Below are 15,034 nucleotides of genomic sequence, written 5' to 3'. Positions count from 1 at the left end.
CCTATAGTAGTAATGTAACACATACCAGCTATCCTGTGAATGTATTTAGTGGAAGAAAAGTCACAATTACTAGTAAAGGGCGGTATAAAGCAGACCACCTCTGTAAGCCTGTACTACGGTCTGAGCAATTTAGCCAAAAACTATGATTTTTTTTTTTTTTTTTTTAAATCCCTTCTCAATTTTCATCTCTATTTTTTGGGTTGCTAAACAAGCTGGAAAAACCAAGATATTTATTTTTCAAATAAAGGATTCCCACACACAACAATTCCTTAAAATATACTGATTATCAGCCATGAATTATCAGCATCAGTATGAACGTTATACATGACTTCCCCGAGTCATCCCAGCCCCTATGGACTCGCCATATCCCAGCCTCCATATACGGCCCTCCCCACAGTCACCTTAAATCATAATACTGATGAAAGTTAGAATTAGGCCTCAGCAAAATGGCAATTACATGCATCTAGGTGATTAATTGTCCGGCCCTACCTGTAATATTCCTACAGATCCAATAAACATCCCTGCCTCCGTGATCACTGGTTTATATCGCATATCTCCAGTTCAGAGAAACCTATATAGATAAGGCTGGGCTCAGACAGCTGAGGGAGGCACTCACACGTGACATTACGGTATGTACTTGCTGCGTGCTACCCATCGCCATGTACTATCTTGGCGTGTCTGCGCGCATAATATGCGCCAAGATAGAACATGCTGCGATTTTTCTTGCATTCGTATTTCACGTGAGTGGCAACATGGCCACTTGTGGGAGATTGAAACAGTGTATTCTGTGCGCAAAACTGCATGCAGAATTCACTATACAAACATGGTTGTGTGGGCCCGGCCTCATAGGAATTCTATTTCCAGCATTTGCGGTTTTATACAATCTGTACAGTAGTAATTACCCGGCATAATTAATCTCATATCGGTGCAGAATCTGTGTTTCCGGAACCTGATACTCTATATGTCATTGTATGTAATTAGAGCCACAGCAGGACCCTACAGGTTCTATAGATGCCGTATTCTAGCTCTGCAGTGATTACAGTAATGTATGCATTATAAAATACCAAGTGTTACGAGTGCTTCGCTCCGGTTAGCTTCTACCTTTAACATCAACCGCAACACAAGTACAGAGTGTACAGACGCTGGGAAAGTGCCGCATTTTTTTTTTTTAAAGCAAAAGTAATAAGGCCTGTGACACGCAAATGTACAGAGTGTGAGACAATGCGTGCCAGCGCAGTCCTGGGCATACAAGGTCGACGCAGTGGAAATGGAAGAACAACGGGGTGAACTGTATGAATCAGATCCAGAATTGGAAGGTGGCCACATACCGCTCTGTGCTCACTTCCAAGTCCTCCTTTACTCTGTCACACATCAGTATGCAGCGCTCATCTACTACTCAGTTTCAGGGATTGGCGTAGTCTTTCGAGGGAATACAAAACCCCTTTCTCTTGGTTCTCAGCGGCCGGGCCATTTTCAAAGGACAATTTAAAAGTAATTTGGAACAAACATATTTGCTTTATTAATCTGGCAATATGACTGACAGTGGCCACATTTTATACATCACTATGATTGTCCTACATACTATTGTCAGATCTGGGTCATTCTTAATGGGAATGTCCATCATTTCATTATGGAGTCCCAACGTCAGTGCCAATTAATTCCATAATGTATCTCTATAGCACTCATAGCTCCAACTTTCTATTCAATAATTACAAATGCCACGTATAGCCATACAGGTAATTGATGAAATTCTGATTTCCTGCAGCCGCCACTAGAGGGAGCTTAGTAGCATATTGGATTAAAAAAGGTGAACACTCATCTTCAAAGGCGTTGTCCAGTTTAGAAAACTCATATTTCAGATATTCAATGAGGGAATTCTGAGGAAGAGAAAAGGACATTTCTACTTCAGAGTGGAGAGCATTAGCAAAGTTTCTCTTTCTGTAGGACCTGGCCCGTCTGTGCATTACTTGGAGGGGGTCCGTAGCATTCAATGGGCACCATGTAATGTTTCAGTACATTAGACTATGCCATCTATGTCCAATTAATGGGGGTCTGGCTGCTGTGACTGCAGCCAATTGGGAGACCAGAGAAATAGGAAATTAAAGTTCCACTTTGGCGCCTTCATTTTTTTCGAAGGCCCTATTACTGTCTCATTATACTCAATGGCTAACCATGTGGCCCAAAAAAATAAAAAGTGGAGACAAAGGGGCACTTGACGCAACTGAAGGGCAGCTCTTCCTCCAAGGGAAACGGACTGCGTGTACAAACAGATAAAACATGGTGAGGTGGTCATTGGGTTACAGTTGTTCCAATTGTAGACCTCTCAGTACTTTGGCGTTATCCAGTCGATGTTAATGTGGCTGCTGAACTAATGCAATTGGTAGGGAGTATATATAACAATCTACAACTTAATGTATATATAGACCAACTGGTGCAGAAAGGATATAAGAAGGCAACCCCAACAACTGAAGGAACAGGAAGAATAAAATCCATGAAGTCTGGATCAGATAGTCACTGCATTATTAAAATGTCACTGTACCTTTAAAAAAGTTTTGACTTGTCATAGTAACATGTCAAAAGTTTTGATCAGTTGGTGTCTGGGTGCTGAGACCCCCACGATCACTAGAAAGCAGAAGAAGCACTTATCTGAGACCATTTTCAACTAGCAAGCAGATACACTGCTTGGATGATGTCTTCATGACGCTGCAAAAGTTGTTTTTTGTTTTTTTTTAAAGGTACAGCTACACTTAAAAAAAATTTTTTTTAAAAATTGTTGTTTAAGTTTTTTTCTTTTCTCCAGAAACATGTTTCCCAATGCAACAACATAAACAGACATATACGGACCTCTCCAGGCTCCCTGCATCTCCCGTGCTTTTGCTTGGTCCTCCTTGCCTGGTGTTTGTTTTCAGGCTTAAGTCAGCCTGTGTAGAGGAAGTTACAGGCTCTTGCAGCCAATGACAGAGTTCAGTGATTGAGCACTGAGCTCTGTCATTGGTTACAGGACGTCACAAGCTGCTGCAAACAGATAACTGTAGCCTGTATACATGACTTTACAGGGAAAACCTGGAGCGGCGATGCAGGGAGCCAGGAGAGGAAAATATATGTGTGTGTGTTATGTCATTGCATGGGGAACATGTTTTTGAAAAAGAAAATCTTGAACAACCCCTTTAAGCGACTGGAAAAATGGGCATCACCAGCACAGGGAAAGGTTTCCTTATAAAGATGAGCAGGTAATTCAGGACACTGAATCAGCTGAGCCAATAATGGTATACTGAATCAATGGAAGACGACACAAACAAAATAATTAATACTGTGGAGGATGGGAGCTCCGTTTAGCTATGGACACCTTCGGGGGAATGGGGTTCCTTTAACTACCTTTATTTTGAGCTGACAACCACTTTTACAATAGGCTTTACGTAAAAATCTAACATTTTATCTTCTCCATTTGCTACTTAGCAAGTCTCAATAGGAGATCGGTCAGTGAGGCCAGTCTGTTGTCTAAAGCCCCATTTACATGGGCAGATTATCGCTCAAACGATGTCCTTTGAGCGATAATCATTGCATGTAAATGCTACCATCGTTAGCTTTTTGGACGAAAGATGATTTTATGTTGAGTTTAAAATCCATCTTTCTTTATGGAAGCGCTGATAACATTGTTTTCAGCTGCTGTCCCATGGCAGAACAAAAGGTCTGTATGCAGATAACAGACCACCTGCTGTTATCTGCATACAGCGCAGGGAGCCTCATTTACATGCAAATGAAGCTAAGAAGCTACTAGTAGGCATTAATGCCCATTAGCAGCTTATGCAAAATGATCGCTCAAACTGTAATTCTCCCTACCTTTTGAAGGAATTTTGAGTGATCATCTTTGCGTGTAAATGGGGCTTTAGTTTTCAGCCCTTATCTCTCCTCTCTGAGGAGAAAAAACTTAAGCCATCAGTCCAGCTTCACTAATAGACCACCTACTGAGACTGCAGTATCTATAAACAGTGATATGTAGAAGATGCAGGAGACAAATGGTGCAAAAGTTTTACCTAAACCCCTATGCAAAAATGATTGTCGGTCTAAAATACATGCACTTAAAGGGGTTGTCCCGCGCCGAAACGGGGTTTTTTTTTCCAATAGGCCCCCCGTTCGGCGCGAGACAAACACAAGGGATGGGTTAAAAAAACAAAACAGTTTAGTACTTACCCGAATCCCCGCGCTGCGGCGACTTCTTTCTTACCTTAGCAAGATGGCCGCCGGGATCTTCACCCACGATGCACCGCGGGTCTTCTCCCATGGTGCACCGTGGGCTCTGTGCGGTCCATTGCCGATTCCAGCCTCCTGATTGGCTGGAATCGGCACATGTGACGGGGCGGAGCTACGAGGACCAGCTCTCCGGCATGAGCGGGCCCATTCACCAGGGAGAAGACCAGACTGCGCAAGCGCGTCTAATCGGGCGATTAGACGCTGAAATTAGACAGCACCATGGCAACGGGGACGCTAGCAATGGAACAGGTAAGTGAATAACTTCTGTATGGCTCATAATTAATGCACAATGTACATTACAAAGTGCATTAATATGGCCATACAGAAGTGTATACCCCCACTTTCTTTCGCGGGACAACCCCTTTAACCTTGCCAACAGTCACACGAAAATTAGAAAAACCCTTCTGAAAATGTAATTTTTTTAAATTGTAGATTGTGAACTTATGTCTCATGAAAATATATTTTAAACAGAACTTAGTAGCATTCAGTGCATTTTTAACCCCTTAGTGACTTAACTAATTTTAGCCTAAAAAAACTAGTAAATCGTTTCCCCTTGTGTTCCAGCGGTCAGTACTTTATAATTTTTTCGTCAATGTAGCTGTATGGCAGCTCGTATTTTGCAGTTGTTTTAGTCTTTAAAGAAACCAATTTGGAGTACATATAATGTATTCAAAAATGTTCATTTTTTTTTTTTTTTCACTGCCGTTAAATTTATTTTTCATTCGGCACAGCTGTATTTGGCCTGATTTATGTGGCACAACTTGTAGTTTTTATTGGTTTTTAACATTATTTTTTATTTCAGAGTTCCAGGGTAGTGAGAGGATCAGAGAATGGCAATTTGGGCTTTTTTTTTTTTACAGGATTTACCATGCAGAATAAATACTGTAATAGATTCTTTTATAGTACGTGTTGCTGTGAATATGGCGATACCAGTTATGTGTATTTTTTTATCCTCTTTTTCCCCCAATATTTAAAGCCTTATACAAGGGGAAAATAGTTGCGATTTTTTTTCCCTGTAAAAACATTTAGATGGCGCAGTCACCAATGACTGCAGCATCTGTGAGGTTAAACGTCGTAGAAAAGTGATGAAACGAATCCTCATCATTTCACTCCTTTTCTGGGGGAAAAAATATGTGCGACAATCAGAGGGCAAATATGCTGACGGATTGATGGGAGGTGGGGTGATAAAAATGCATGTTCCCCTTCCCTAGGACAGGTGAGAGACAGGAGAATCGTAGACTTCCTCTTCCCGCTTGTCCCCCCTCCCACTCTCCTCTACACACAGCGCTGAAATGACAGCTGTAAGTTTAGCATGCCAGACCCACTTCAAACAACTACAGCTCTGCATCTGTATGGGCTAGCAACATGCTTCTGGAGTCATTTTAAAGCCAACTATTTTTATAGCCCTTACAGAACCAGAGAAGCAGCCTTTTATAGTAGAACGAGCTCTGTTCATCCAAAAGTGTAATGTCCTTTTCCTGCAGAATCAACAGAACTCATCCAAAACTGCTGGGGTGTTAAGTTAAAAAAAAAAAAGGCCAAAAAAGGTGTCCATAGCCTTTGAAAACTATGACTATTTTTTTGCACATCGCAAAAAAGAACTAGGAGACTTACCAATGGGCATCCAAACAAAAATACCCCAAAAGATTAATTAGTTTGGTCAATTCCAACACACTGTTAAATCAGAGGTCATCCAGATGGCATTGAAGTAATCAAAAGTAAAAGAAGACCAGCATCCCTGTATGACCCAAAAGAAATCTAAAAGACTCCAGGTACACGAAGAGGAGAGGAAAGAAAAGCCAACACACAATATACATACAGATTAAATACATAAAAAACAAAAATTTGACTCCCTCTGATTCTTATATTCAGAAGCAAATCCATTAGATTTACAAATGTGAAAATGTGAATAACTTTGTATAAGTTAATTCTTAGGTCACTAACATGAGTCAAAAAAAAAATATATTCAATGGAACTTTTGTTAATTCTAAGACTCACCGTGGTCTCATCTTCATGAAGGACCTGATCGTACCCACTGAGGGCCACACAAAAGATGATCGCTGTCACATCTTCAAAACAGTGAATCCACTTCTTCCTTTCTGATCGCTGTCCCCCGACATCAAACAGCCTTAAGAGAAGATCAACAGGTTCCCAGTTACCTCAAATGAAGTCACAAAGCACTTTGTCTGCGTCGGCTTTGAATTCTATCGCTGTTCATTTAGTAGATACAAACTGGCAAATGCAAATTAGAATTAAACACCTAAAATCCATTAATGTAATTTATTTTAATTAACACAACCACTTGAATGGCGTACGGGTGCTATTACACAAGCGTCAGCATGAGCGGTTAGCGCTTGCATTTACTGGCCAGGTGAGCGCAGGTGCCACCCGGCATTTGTCAAGAAAACACGAGTGCCAGCGCTCTTGTAATAGCAGCTTAATGGATAGAGCTGTGTGCAAGTGCTAGTTGTTGGAGCTCCAGGGATCAGACCCCTAATAATCACACTAAAATTATCTATCCCAGGGATTGCCCATAAATGTTAAAGCCCTGAAAATCTATTTAAAAAATCCATTGGAAAAAAAACAACTTTCGGCCACTAGAGGGCAGAAGCACTTCTGTCCAGTGAAGGTCAAGAAACAATCACACATCATACTTTGTTCTATGATTAACTTTGATGCATTAATCCATCCTCTAAAGTCTTTTTTTTCTACAATGTGCTGAAGTGAAGATTATTTAGAAGACTTTTAAGGAGAACATTAAGATCAGTTAATGTGCCAGGCAAAGAAGATTACATCCATCTAATGACATTTATAACAATGTCCGATAGCAGAAATCCTGTTTGAAAGGCATAGCCTCTAGTCCGCAAAGGCTGCAATTATTAGAGTTGTTATGTTCTGACAGCCTCTGTGGATCCCTACAAGTCAAGTTATCCCCAGGGAGTTGGGTTTCTTCTTATGGAGAGAAAAGGTTAATGAGGGTGACACTGCGGGGTTAGGGAGTCAGTAATAACTTCTTACTTTTTACATAGCAGAACCATCAATATAAGAAACCACCTACAGTAGTAGTGCAGGACTTCAGCAGGCGCTGGCACCACCCCAAAAAATGCAATGTAAAAAAAATATATAGGCCTCATGTCCACTGGTAAAATGAGATTTTAAATCCACAGCGTTTTTCCCGCAGCGTGATCCGCACCCATAGGGATGCATTGGACACCCGCAGGTAGTTAAATATCTGTGGATGTCATATTCCCTTCAGGCACGGATTGCGTCTGCGGGAAAACACCCGCGGCATGCTCCATTTGTAGTGCAAGTCTCCCGCGGGGATGGCTCCTGCAGGCTTCTTTTGAAGCCTATGGAAGCCGTCCGGATCCGCGGAACACCCGTACCTGAATTTCTGCTCTCCGTCGCGGTAGCTCGGGAGAGCAGGAGTTAAAATAAAAGTGGAGTGCCCGGCGCATGCGCACGGCATGCTGCCGGCGTGCCGAGCACATCCGCCCGGCCGAAGACGGAGGGAAGATCCGAAGCGTCCGGACAGGTAAGTTTACTCTTTTTTTTTTAGGCCTCATGTCCGCGGGAAAGGAGGGACCCGCTGCTGGATTCTGCATGGAGAATCCGCGGCGGCCCTGATTTTCCCCGTGGACATGAGGCCATATACTGTGCGCATGAAGTTCGGTCAGACCTCTTCTTCAGAGGAAATGATTGGCCAGCCTTGAAACGCATAGTATGCTTTGGATTAATGGTTTAACATTTGTTTTTAGTGATCCTGCTCTTAAAGGGGTTTTCCTAGTAATTTTTTTTGTTTTTACTGTTCCCCATGCAGTAAAATAACTAACAGTCATATACTCAACTTGCCCCGTTGTGTCCCACGCTGGTTCTGAGTTTCCCCTCTGACGGCATGCTTACTGGCTACCCCAACCTGTTTACGGGACACCACAGGTTCTGCAGCCAATGACAGAGTTCAGTGCCTAATTGCTGAGCTCTGCTATTGGCTGTAGGGCCTGTGACACCCCATAAACCAGAAGTGGAGGACTGAGCAGCCCGTGTCAGAGCGAGGAGAGGCAAGTATATCAATGTTAGTTATTTTACTGTATAGGGGGAAGAGGGTTTTAATAAAAAAAAATAAGAACTACTTGGAAAAGCCCTTTAAATGAATGGCAGCAGGGCCTGCTGAATTCCTGCATTACTCTGCACTGATGCATGGTTCCTTCTATCTCCTGACTGGAAAGGTCTGCAGTTCAGAGTATATAGAAGTCACTTGCACCAGAGAATACATCCACGAAATGTGCTTCTCAGATCTAACTGTCATTTTTCGCAACCTCCTCTAGTGAGAATACTGATTTTATCGTGGTAGTACTATTCCTGTTCAATTTACATTTTCATTTAACCCTTTCAGATCCAATTTGTATCCTGGTTTTCCTAGGGGGCTTACTCTTTTTCTGCCATTATACAACAGCGCTATATGCTGGCTAAAGCCAGTACTGCATGAGGTGACACGTTGGATAGGCTCCGACAACAGAGAGGCTGGCAATATACAGTAAGAGAACCCAGACGGACGTCTTCCAAGATCGGAGCTGTACAGCTGTAAATCATAATGTCTTCAGAGGTCAGACAGTGGATTGGAAAGGGTTAAAGGAGTCCTTCCTTCTCAGGAATACTATTTCAATGCATTCAAAATCGCAAAACAATACATTCATTTATAAGATGTTTCTTTCCAAAATTCTCCGTTCTCCAGATCTTCTTCTATAGAAAAAAAATAGCAGAAGAGGCGGGCACTTGGGCAGGTCTTTCCTCTGATGGCCGGGATCTCAGGAGCGTGTGTGCACTAGCTTTTGGCCCAGCCACCGGCTACAGTTGTACTCTATCTATTTTCATACAACAGATGTTCTGTTTCCCTGGCAACGAGCAGTAAACAACCAGAGGGCAGAGGAATCAATATCGGCAATATCTGGAGAACGGAGCATTTTGGAAATAAACTTATGGGTGAGTGCATTGATTTTAAACACAATGAAGCAAAATTCCCAAGATGTAAACCTGTAAACTTCTGCATGAATTTCTCCATGGTGTTTTTCCTAAAGTTTAATTGTCTGATGCTTTGAGACTGGTCTTCGAATAATGGTCTTAATGTGCAGCCCGCTGTCGAAGATGTGGCTTTTTTTAGATCTTAAGAGGAGCAAGCATCTTAGAGGGAACCTGCAATCACCTTTGTGCCCTACAAACTATGTTATGGGGCTAAAAGGCAAGGGAAAGAGGAGTCAGGGGAGCAGAGTTTCATACTCACCAGGTCCGCCATTCTAGTGTTGTGTCCCCATGAAGTTAGTGTGCGCACACAGCGTGACTCCTTGCAGCTGATTCTGTGCATGCACTCTCCCATTTATTTCTATGATAGCACGCACACAGAGCTGGCTGAAAAAAGTCAAGCTTCGCAGACACACAGTGCAGGAACAGGGCCCCCCCAATGTGTATCAAACAGAATACCATTTCCTCACCTTTAAGTAGTTTATGGGGCTTAGAAGGTGATAACAGGCTCCCTCTAATATATTAGGCACATCTCCAGGTGTCCAAGCACAAAAAAAAGAAAGAAATCCTTCTTTTTAACAAAGATGTATTTAAAAAAGTGGCAAGGCTGGCATAAAAAAAAAAAAGTTGAAATTTTTTGCAAAGAAACTCATTGGCGCCAAAACTGCAACTTTTTTACTTTAGAATTCTAGCACAAATCAGTTAATAGATTGCCGCCTGCTATACCGGGGGCATTTATTTTTTTCTTTAACGTAAGCACAGTCCAATTCTTAATTGGACCGAAATCACATGGAAATAGAACATATTGATTTCAAAGGTTCTATTCATGGATGGACAGTCCGAGTAAAAAACAACAAAAAAAAACGCAGCATGTCCGATCTCAAATTTTAGGACTGGAATAGTCCATTGAAGCCAATGGGTGCAATAAAATTGCACTCACATGGAAAGCAAGTGCATTCCATTGTTTTTCACGCACCCATTAACATCAATGGAAGTTTTAATTATCATCAATTTGGCCACCTTTCTTTTACATCATGTATGTGAAAAACAGATTGCACTTCGTTGACACCCATGCGTGCGAAAAGCAAAAACGCATGGAAATCTCCCCCACCCCAAAAATTAGTCTGCTTTTCACACACTGCAATCGCACTTGCATGTATGAATAAGGCCAATAGCAGCTGGGTGGGGATCCTCCTCTGGTACCGCTATCAACATCATCTTTTAGTTTCCTGGTAGCCCTACCAGAAAGGCGAAGAATCCAAATCTTTTAGAGTATAAACAAAGATTTACCTTAAAATGATGGTGGTCCTCGAAGAAGACCGACCAGTTTCTGGCTTTCACTTGGACAAAGTGTTTGTTGAGATATAAACCTCCATTCACACCACTAACCTGAAGTGAAGATTTTTGAAGGTGAAGTGGGTTTCTACAATGCCAGTGGTCTTGACTCTGGTCCGCAGAATGTCTTGCTCTGTAGGTTGGTAGTCAGCTGCTCCAATCCGATCTAAGCTGTCTAGGTAGCTACAATGATAAAAGTACATTTCTAATCAGACGTGATTCATTGGTGTATAATACATTACATGAAAAACCGGATGACAGAACATCATATGAACACATTAACCCTTTCCTATCTAATTTTGCATTCAGGGTTTCCTAAAAGGCTCTTTTTGCTGTTATACAACGGTGCCATCTGCTGGCTAAAGCCAGTGTGTGTGCACCAGGAGAGGCTCTGACAGTGAAATGGCTGGCAATAGACGGTAAGAATACCCTGTCGGACGTCTTCTGACATTGGAGCCATACAAGCTTCAATCAAAATGTAGGAAGATGTCAGGCAGTGGATTTGGAAAGGGTTAAAGTCACCTTTAGACTTAGCATCAGGAATTAAATATACAGCAGATGACAGGTCCCCAGATGACAGGGTATGACATCTCAGCTAGGATTATGTATCAGACAGCACTAATAAATGTCTGCAGCGCACAGAGTGGATTTCCTCAGCTTGGATCCACCAATATCCAAATTATCTCTAGATGGCACTCTTACTACTTTTGTCCATAGCCTAAAGCCAAACAGTCTTCTAGAAGGCCCGCAGCAACATGCATGAAATAGCTTTTTGAATGCGTATGACAGGTAAGTGTACATCCTATATAACTGCATCATTAATATACTATTTTACCCTCAGGCTGTATTCACATCTGCGTTGGAGGATCCGTTAGGGGCATCCATTGCAGATTCCGTGATAATGTGAAAAAAAAACATGCAGCACTATTTTTCGGTAAAATGATGGACAGCATGATATAAATCCAACCGACTGAATTATATTAACAGGGTCCATTAGGCACTGTCGGCATCCATCATGCAGAAACAGCGCCACTCATGTCGGCAGGTTGTGCTGGTTATTGCAGCTCACAAAAGAAAATTAAGAAACTGATAGCCAAGCACCATATACAGTAAACAGGCACACGTTCTACGTCAAAATGTACAGCAAAATATAATCTGTTCCTGTTTTTATCAATGTCCCCCATTAAATTCCTGTGACAACTACTTTCAATAGTAACTTACAAATAACATAAAAAGGAGATATAAATACATCCCAGAAGGCGGCCATACTTATTGGTATACTAACGAAAAATACAAGAGCTGGTATAGACACCACATCCCTCGGCATGCAGATGGGCAAACTGCTATATGCAGGAACATTACACAGGTGCAATATAGTGATAAGCAACCACTCATGCACTCACTTTAAATTGGGGTGAGGGGTTGCTTAGAGTTATACTTGAATACAATGGGAGCAGCCCCACTGATATGTGTAGGGCACCATGCAGGCCATCGTATAGGTATCATTAATAGGCTGTAAGCCTGTATGGTGCACTACACATATTAGTGGGTCTGGCACCCATTGTATGCCTTATCTATGTGCAGGTATAATATTAAGCAGCCACTCTCCCCAATATGTGATAACATAGTATTTTAGGCTGAAAAAAGACATACGGTATGTCTATCTAGTTCAGCCTATTACTAACCAATGTTGATCCAGAGGAAGGCAAAACAGAAAAAAACAACGAGGTAGAAACAAATTTTCCTCATTTAAAAGGGAAAAAAAATTCCTTCCTGACTCCAATCTGGATCAACAACCCTTCTGAAGTAATTGCTGATTATAACATAATATTGTATTGCCCACGAAAGGCGTCTAGGCCTCTTTTGAAGTCTTATCGAGTTCAGCACCACTGCGTCCTCAGGCAGAGAGTTCCATAGTCTTACTGCTCTTACAGTAAAGAACCCCTTTCTAGGTCTGTGCAGAAACCTCATTTCCTCTAGGTGTAGAGGATGCCCCCTTGTTACAGTCCCATAATCTATAAATAGATATTGGGAGAGATATATTTATACATGGTTATTAGGTCGCCCCTCAGCCGTCTTTTTTCTAAACTAAATAAGCCCAATTTGGAAAACCTCTCTGGGCATTGTAGTCCGCCTATTCCATTTTTTACTTTAGTTACCCGCCTTTGTACCCGTTGAGGCTCTGATATGTCCTCCTTGAGTACTGATGACCAAAACTTTTCCACAATATTCCATGTGATATGTGTGTAATTGGTTGCTCATCACTATATTGCACCTATGTAATGCTCCTTCATATAGCAGTTTGCCCATCTGCATGCCGAGGGATGTGGGGTCTATATCGGCGGCCCTTGTATTTTGTATCAGTATGCCAGTAAGGATACTCTCAATAGTAACTCGTCTTCTTGACTGAAAATTGCCTTTGCCGTTATTCTGTGATGTCAATTCTAACGTGAACACAAGGTCAGAGGCAGAAAAATGCTTCCATTTACAATCTACTTTGTCAAGTGTCAGCAAGATGCCAGTGACACTCATAAAGAAATAACTGGCACTCTGACACTGGAAACAAAATGGGTGATTATTAAATAAAATAACAAAACGGGTTTCATTTTTTAAACCACGAATTGCTTTGCAAAGCAGTAGTCAGAGCAGAGGTCAGGTGATCCCTCTTGGCCAATCAGCCAGAACAGATGTGTTGTTTTGCATAAAGCACAGGGTTTCCCATCTGCCCGGCCATTCATTGGGCGTTGTTGGACCCATTAGATCAGCACTTTTAGAGAATATTAGGGTGGACACCCACTGGCGTTTTATTCTCCACTGCGCTGCGAGAGTAAAGGAAAAGTCTCGCAGTGCAGTGCGAGAAAAAAACCGGCATCACGCCGGGATATCGCCAGTCTGTTCAATGGGGCCAGCGGCGGGGACCGCGGGGATGAAGGAATCCTCTGCCACAGCTGTGACAGAAGTCCGCGGCATGCTATCCCATTGCTTTCAATGGGATTGGCACTGCTGCCGATCCCCTTGAAAGCAGTGCTTTCTTGCAAGCCCCGTGGTATGATTATCAGGGAAGGGCTTGAAATATAAGCCCTTCCCTAAAAATCATCAATAAGTGTTAAAAAAAAAAAAAAAATTACTCACCTCTCCGCCGCTCAGACACGTCCTCCAGCTGGCTCCCCACCTCCTAAAAGGGCTGTGCTGATTGGCTGAGGGCTCATCCAATAGCAGCTAGTGCTTAGCTATTGGCTGAGTGTTCAGCCAATTACAGATAGTCCTTAGCTATTCATTCATGAATAGCACTATCTTAGCACTAAGCACTAGCTGCTATTGGATGAGCCCTCAGCCAATCAGCACAGCCCTTTCAAGAGGCGTCAATTTTTAAATCCCCGCATGCTGAAAGTGCTTGACAGCAGTGCAGGGGAGCCAGCCGGAGGACGCGTCTGAGCAGCGGAGAGGTGAGTAAATTAAAAAACTTTTTTTTTTTAACTTATTGATGATTTTCAGGGAAGGGCTTATATTTTAAGCCCTTCCCCGATAATCATACTGCGGGGCAATGGGATATCATTCTGCACTGCTGCCACAGCTGTGGCAGAGGATTCTTTCATCCCCGCGGTCCAGCGCTGCGAGGCGAGAAAATATCGCCAGTGGGTGTCCACCCTTATAGATGTTAGAATATAAAAAGGTCTGCCTAGTGAATGGGCATGTTTATTGTAATGTGGATGTAGGATAAGGTGTTGTCAGCCACCACTAAGCTAAGGCGGCACTAGGCACCTACAGCAAGAAAGTTTTTGCTAAATCTTTTGGGACTGGAGAACCTATTAGAATGACAGGACAATCGCCGTCATTTTGTGCTGTGCTGGGCACGACTACTGGACCACTGGTCCTCATACGCCTTCAATGACCTTCGCTGATGTGGCTGACCACCATTTCTTACAATTCCCGCATACTACTGGACGCTTGGCGAATGTTCATGTACTATCTATACGGATAGTGGAGAAAGCCGCAGCCAACCAGGTCTTGCAGCATCTTATGTCCTGGGGATCAAGGATCAGGTATTGGAATTCAATGTGGCTGATATCATCTATTAGGGAATGTCAGGAGGCCTCCGTACATATACAAGAGTCAACCAGGCCTGCCAAAATTGTTAGGTTCAGATGACTGCTGGGGGGGAAGGTTAAAAGGAACCGATCATCACCTATAAGCACCATAAACAAAGTTTACGGGCTCATCGAACAAGGACAGAGTAGTCAGGGGGGGGGGGGGGGGTGCTTTTTATACTTACCTGGCTCATCATTCCTTCGCGGTCAGCCCTGGGAACCGGCGCTCTGTCCTTGGATTGGTCTTATCTTCTGCTGTCAGTTCGTGCGCACACACGCTGTTCCTGATGGGAAAGCATGTGCAATCATGGCAAAGAGGAGTCCAATGCACAGGCTAACCGCTG

At 42.7% G+C, this 15,034-nt stretch overlaps 1 protein-coding gene across 2 annotated transcripts in view; it reads right to left on the bottom strand.

Annotated features, from left to right (window-relative positions):
• GNAO1 (G protein subunit alpha o1) overlaps positions 1-15,034 on the bottom strand; it is a 206,305-nt gene that overhangs the window by 24,258 nt on the left and 167,013 nt on the right. For both annotated transcript variants that reach the window (XM_066583831.1, XM_066583830.1), the window contains exons 5-6: positions 10,657-10,785; positions 6,250-6,379 (exon numbers count right to left, since the gene is read on the bottom strand). In XM_066583831.1, coding sequence (XP_066439928.1) covers positions 6,250-6,379; positions 10,657-10,785 — 259 coding nt within the window. The remainder of the gene's footprint in view (positions 1-6,249; positions 6,380-10,656; positions 10,786-15,034) is intronic.

Source organism: Eleutherodactylus coqui, chromosome 11 (genome assembly GCF_035609145.1).
Source record: "Eleutherodactylus coqui strain aEleCoq1 chromosome 11, aEleCoq1.hap1, whole genome shotgun sequence".
In the NCBI taxonomy this organism is placed as follows: domain Eukaryota; kingdom Metazoa; phylum Chordata; class Amphibia; order Anura; family Eleutherodactylidae; genus Eleutherodactylus; species Eleutherodactylus coqui.
The sequence above is the reverse complement of the archived record's forward strand: the minus strand, read 5'-3'. Positions and strand labels throughout refer to the sequence as shown.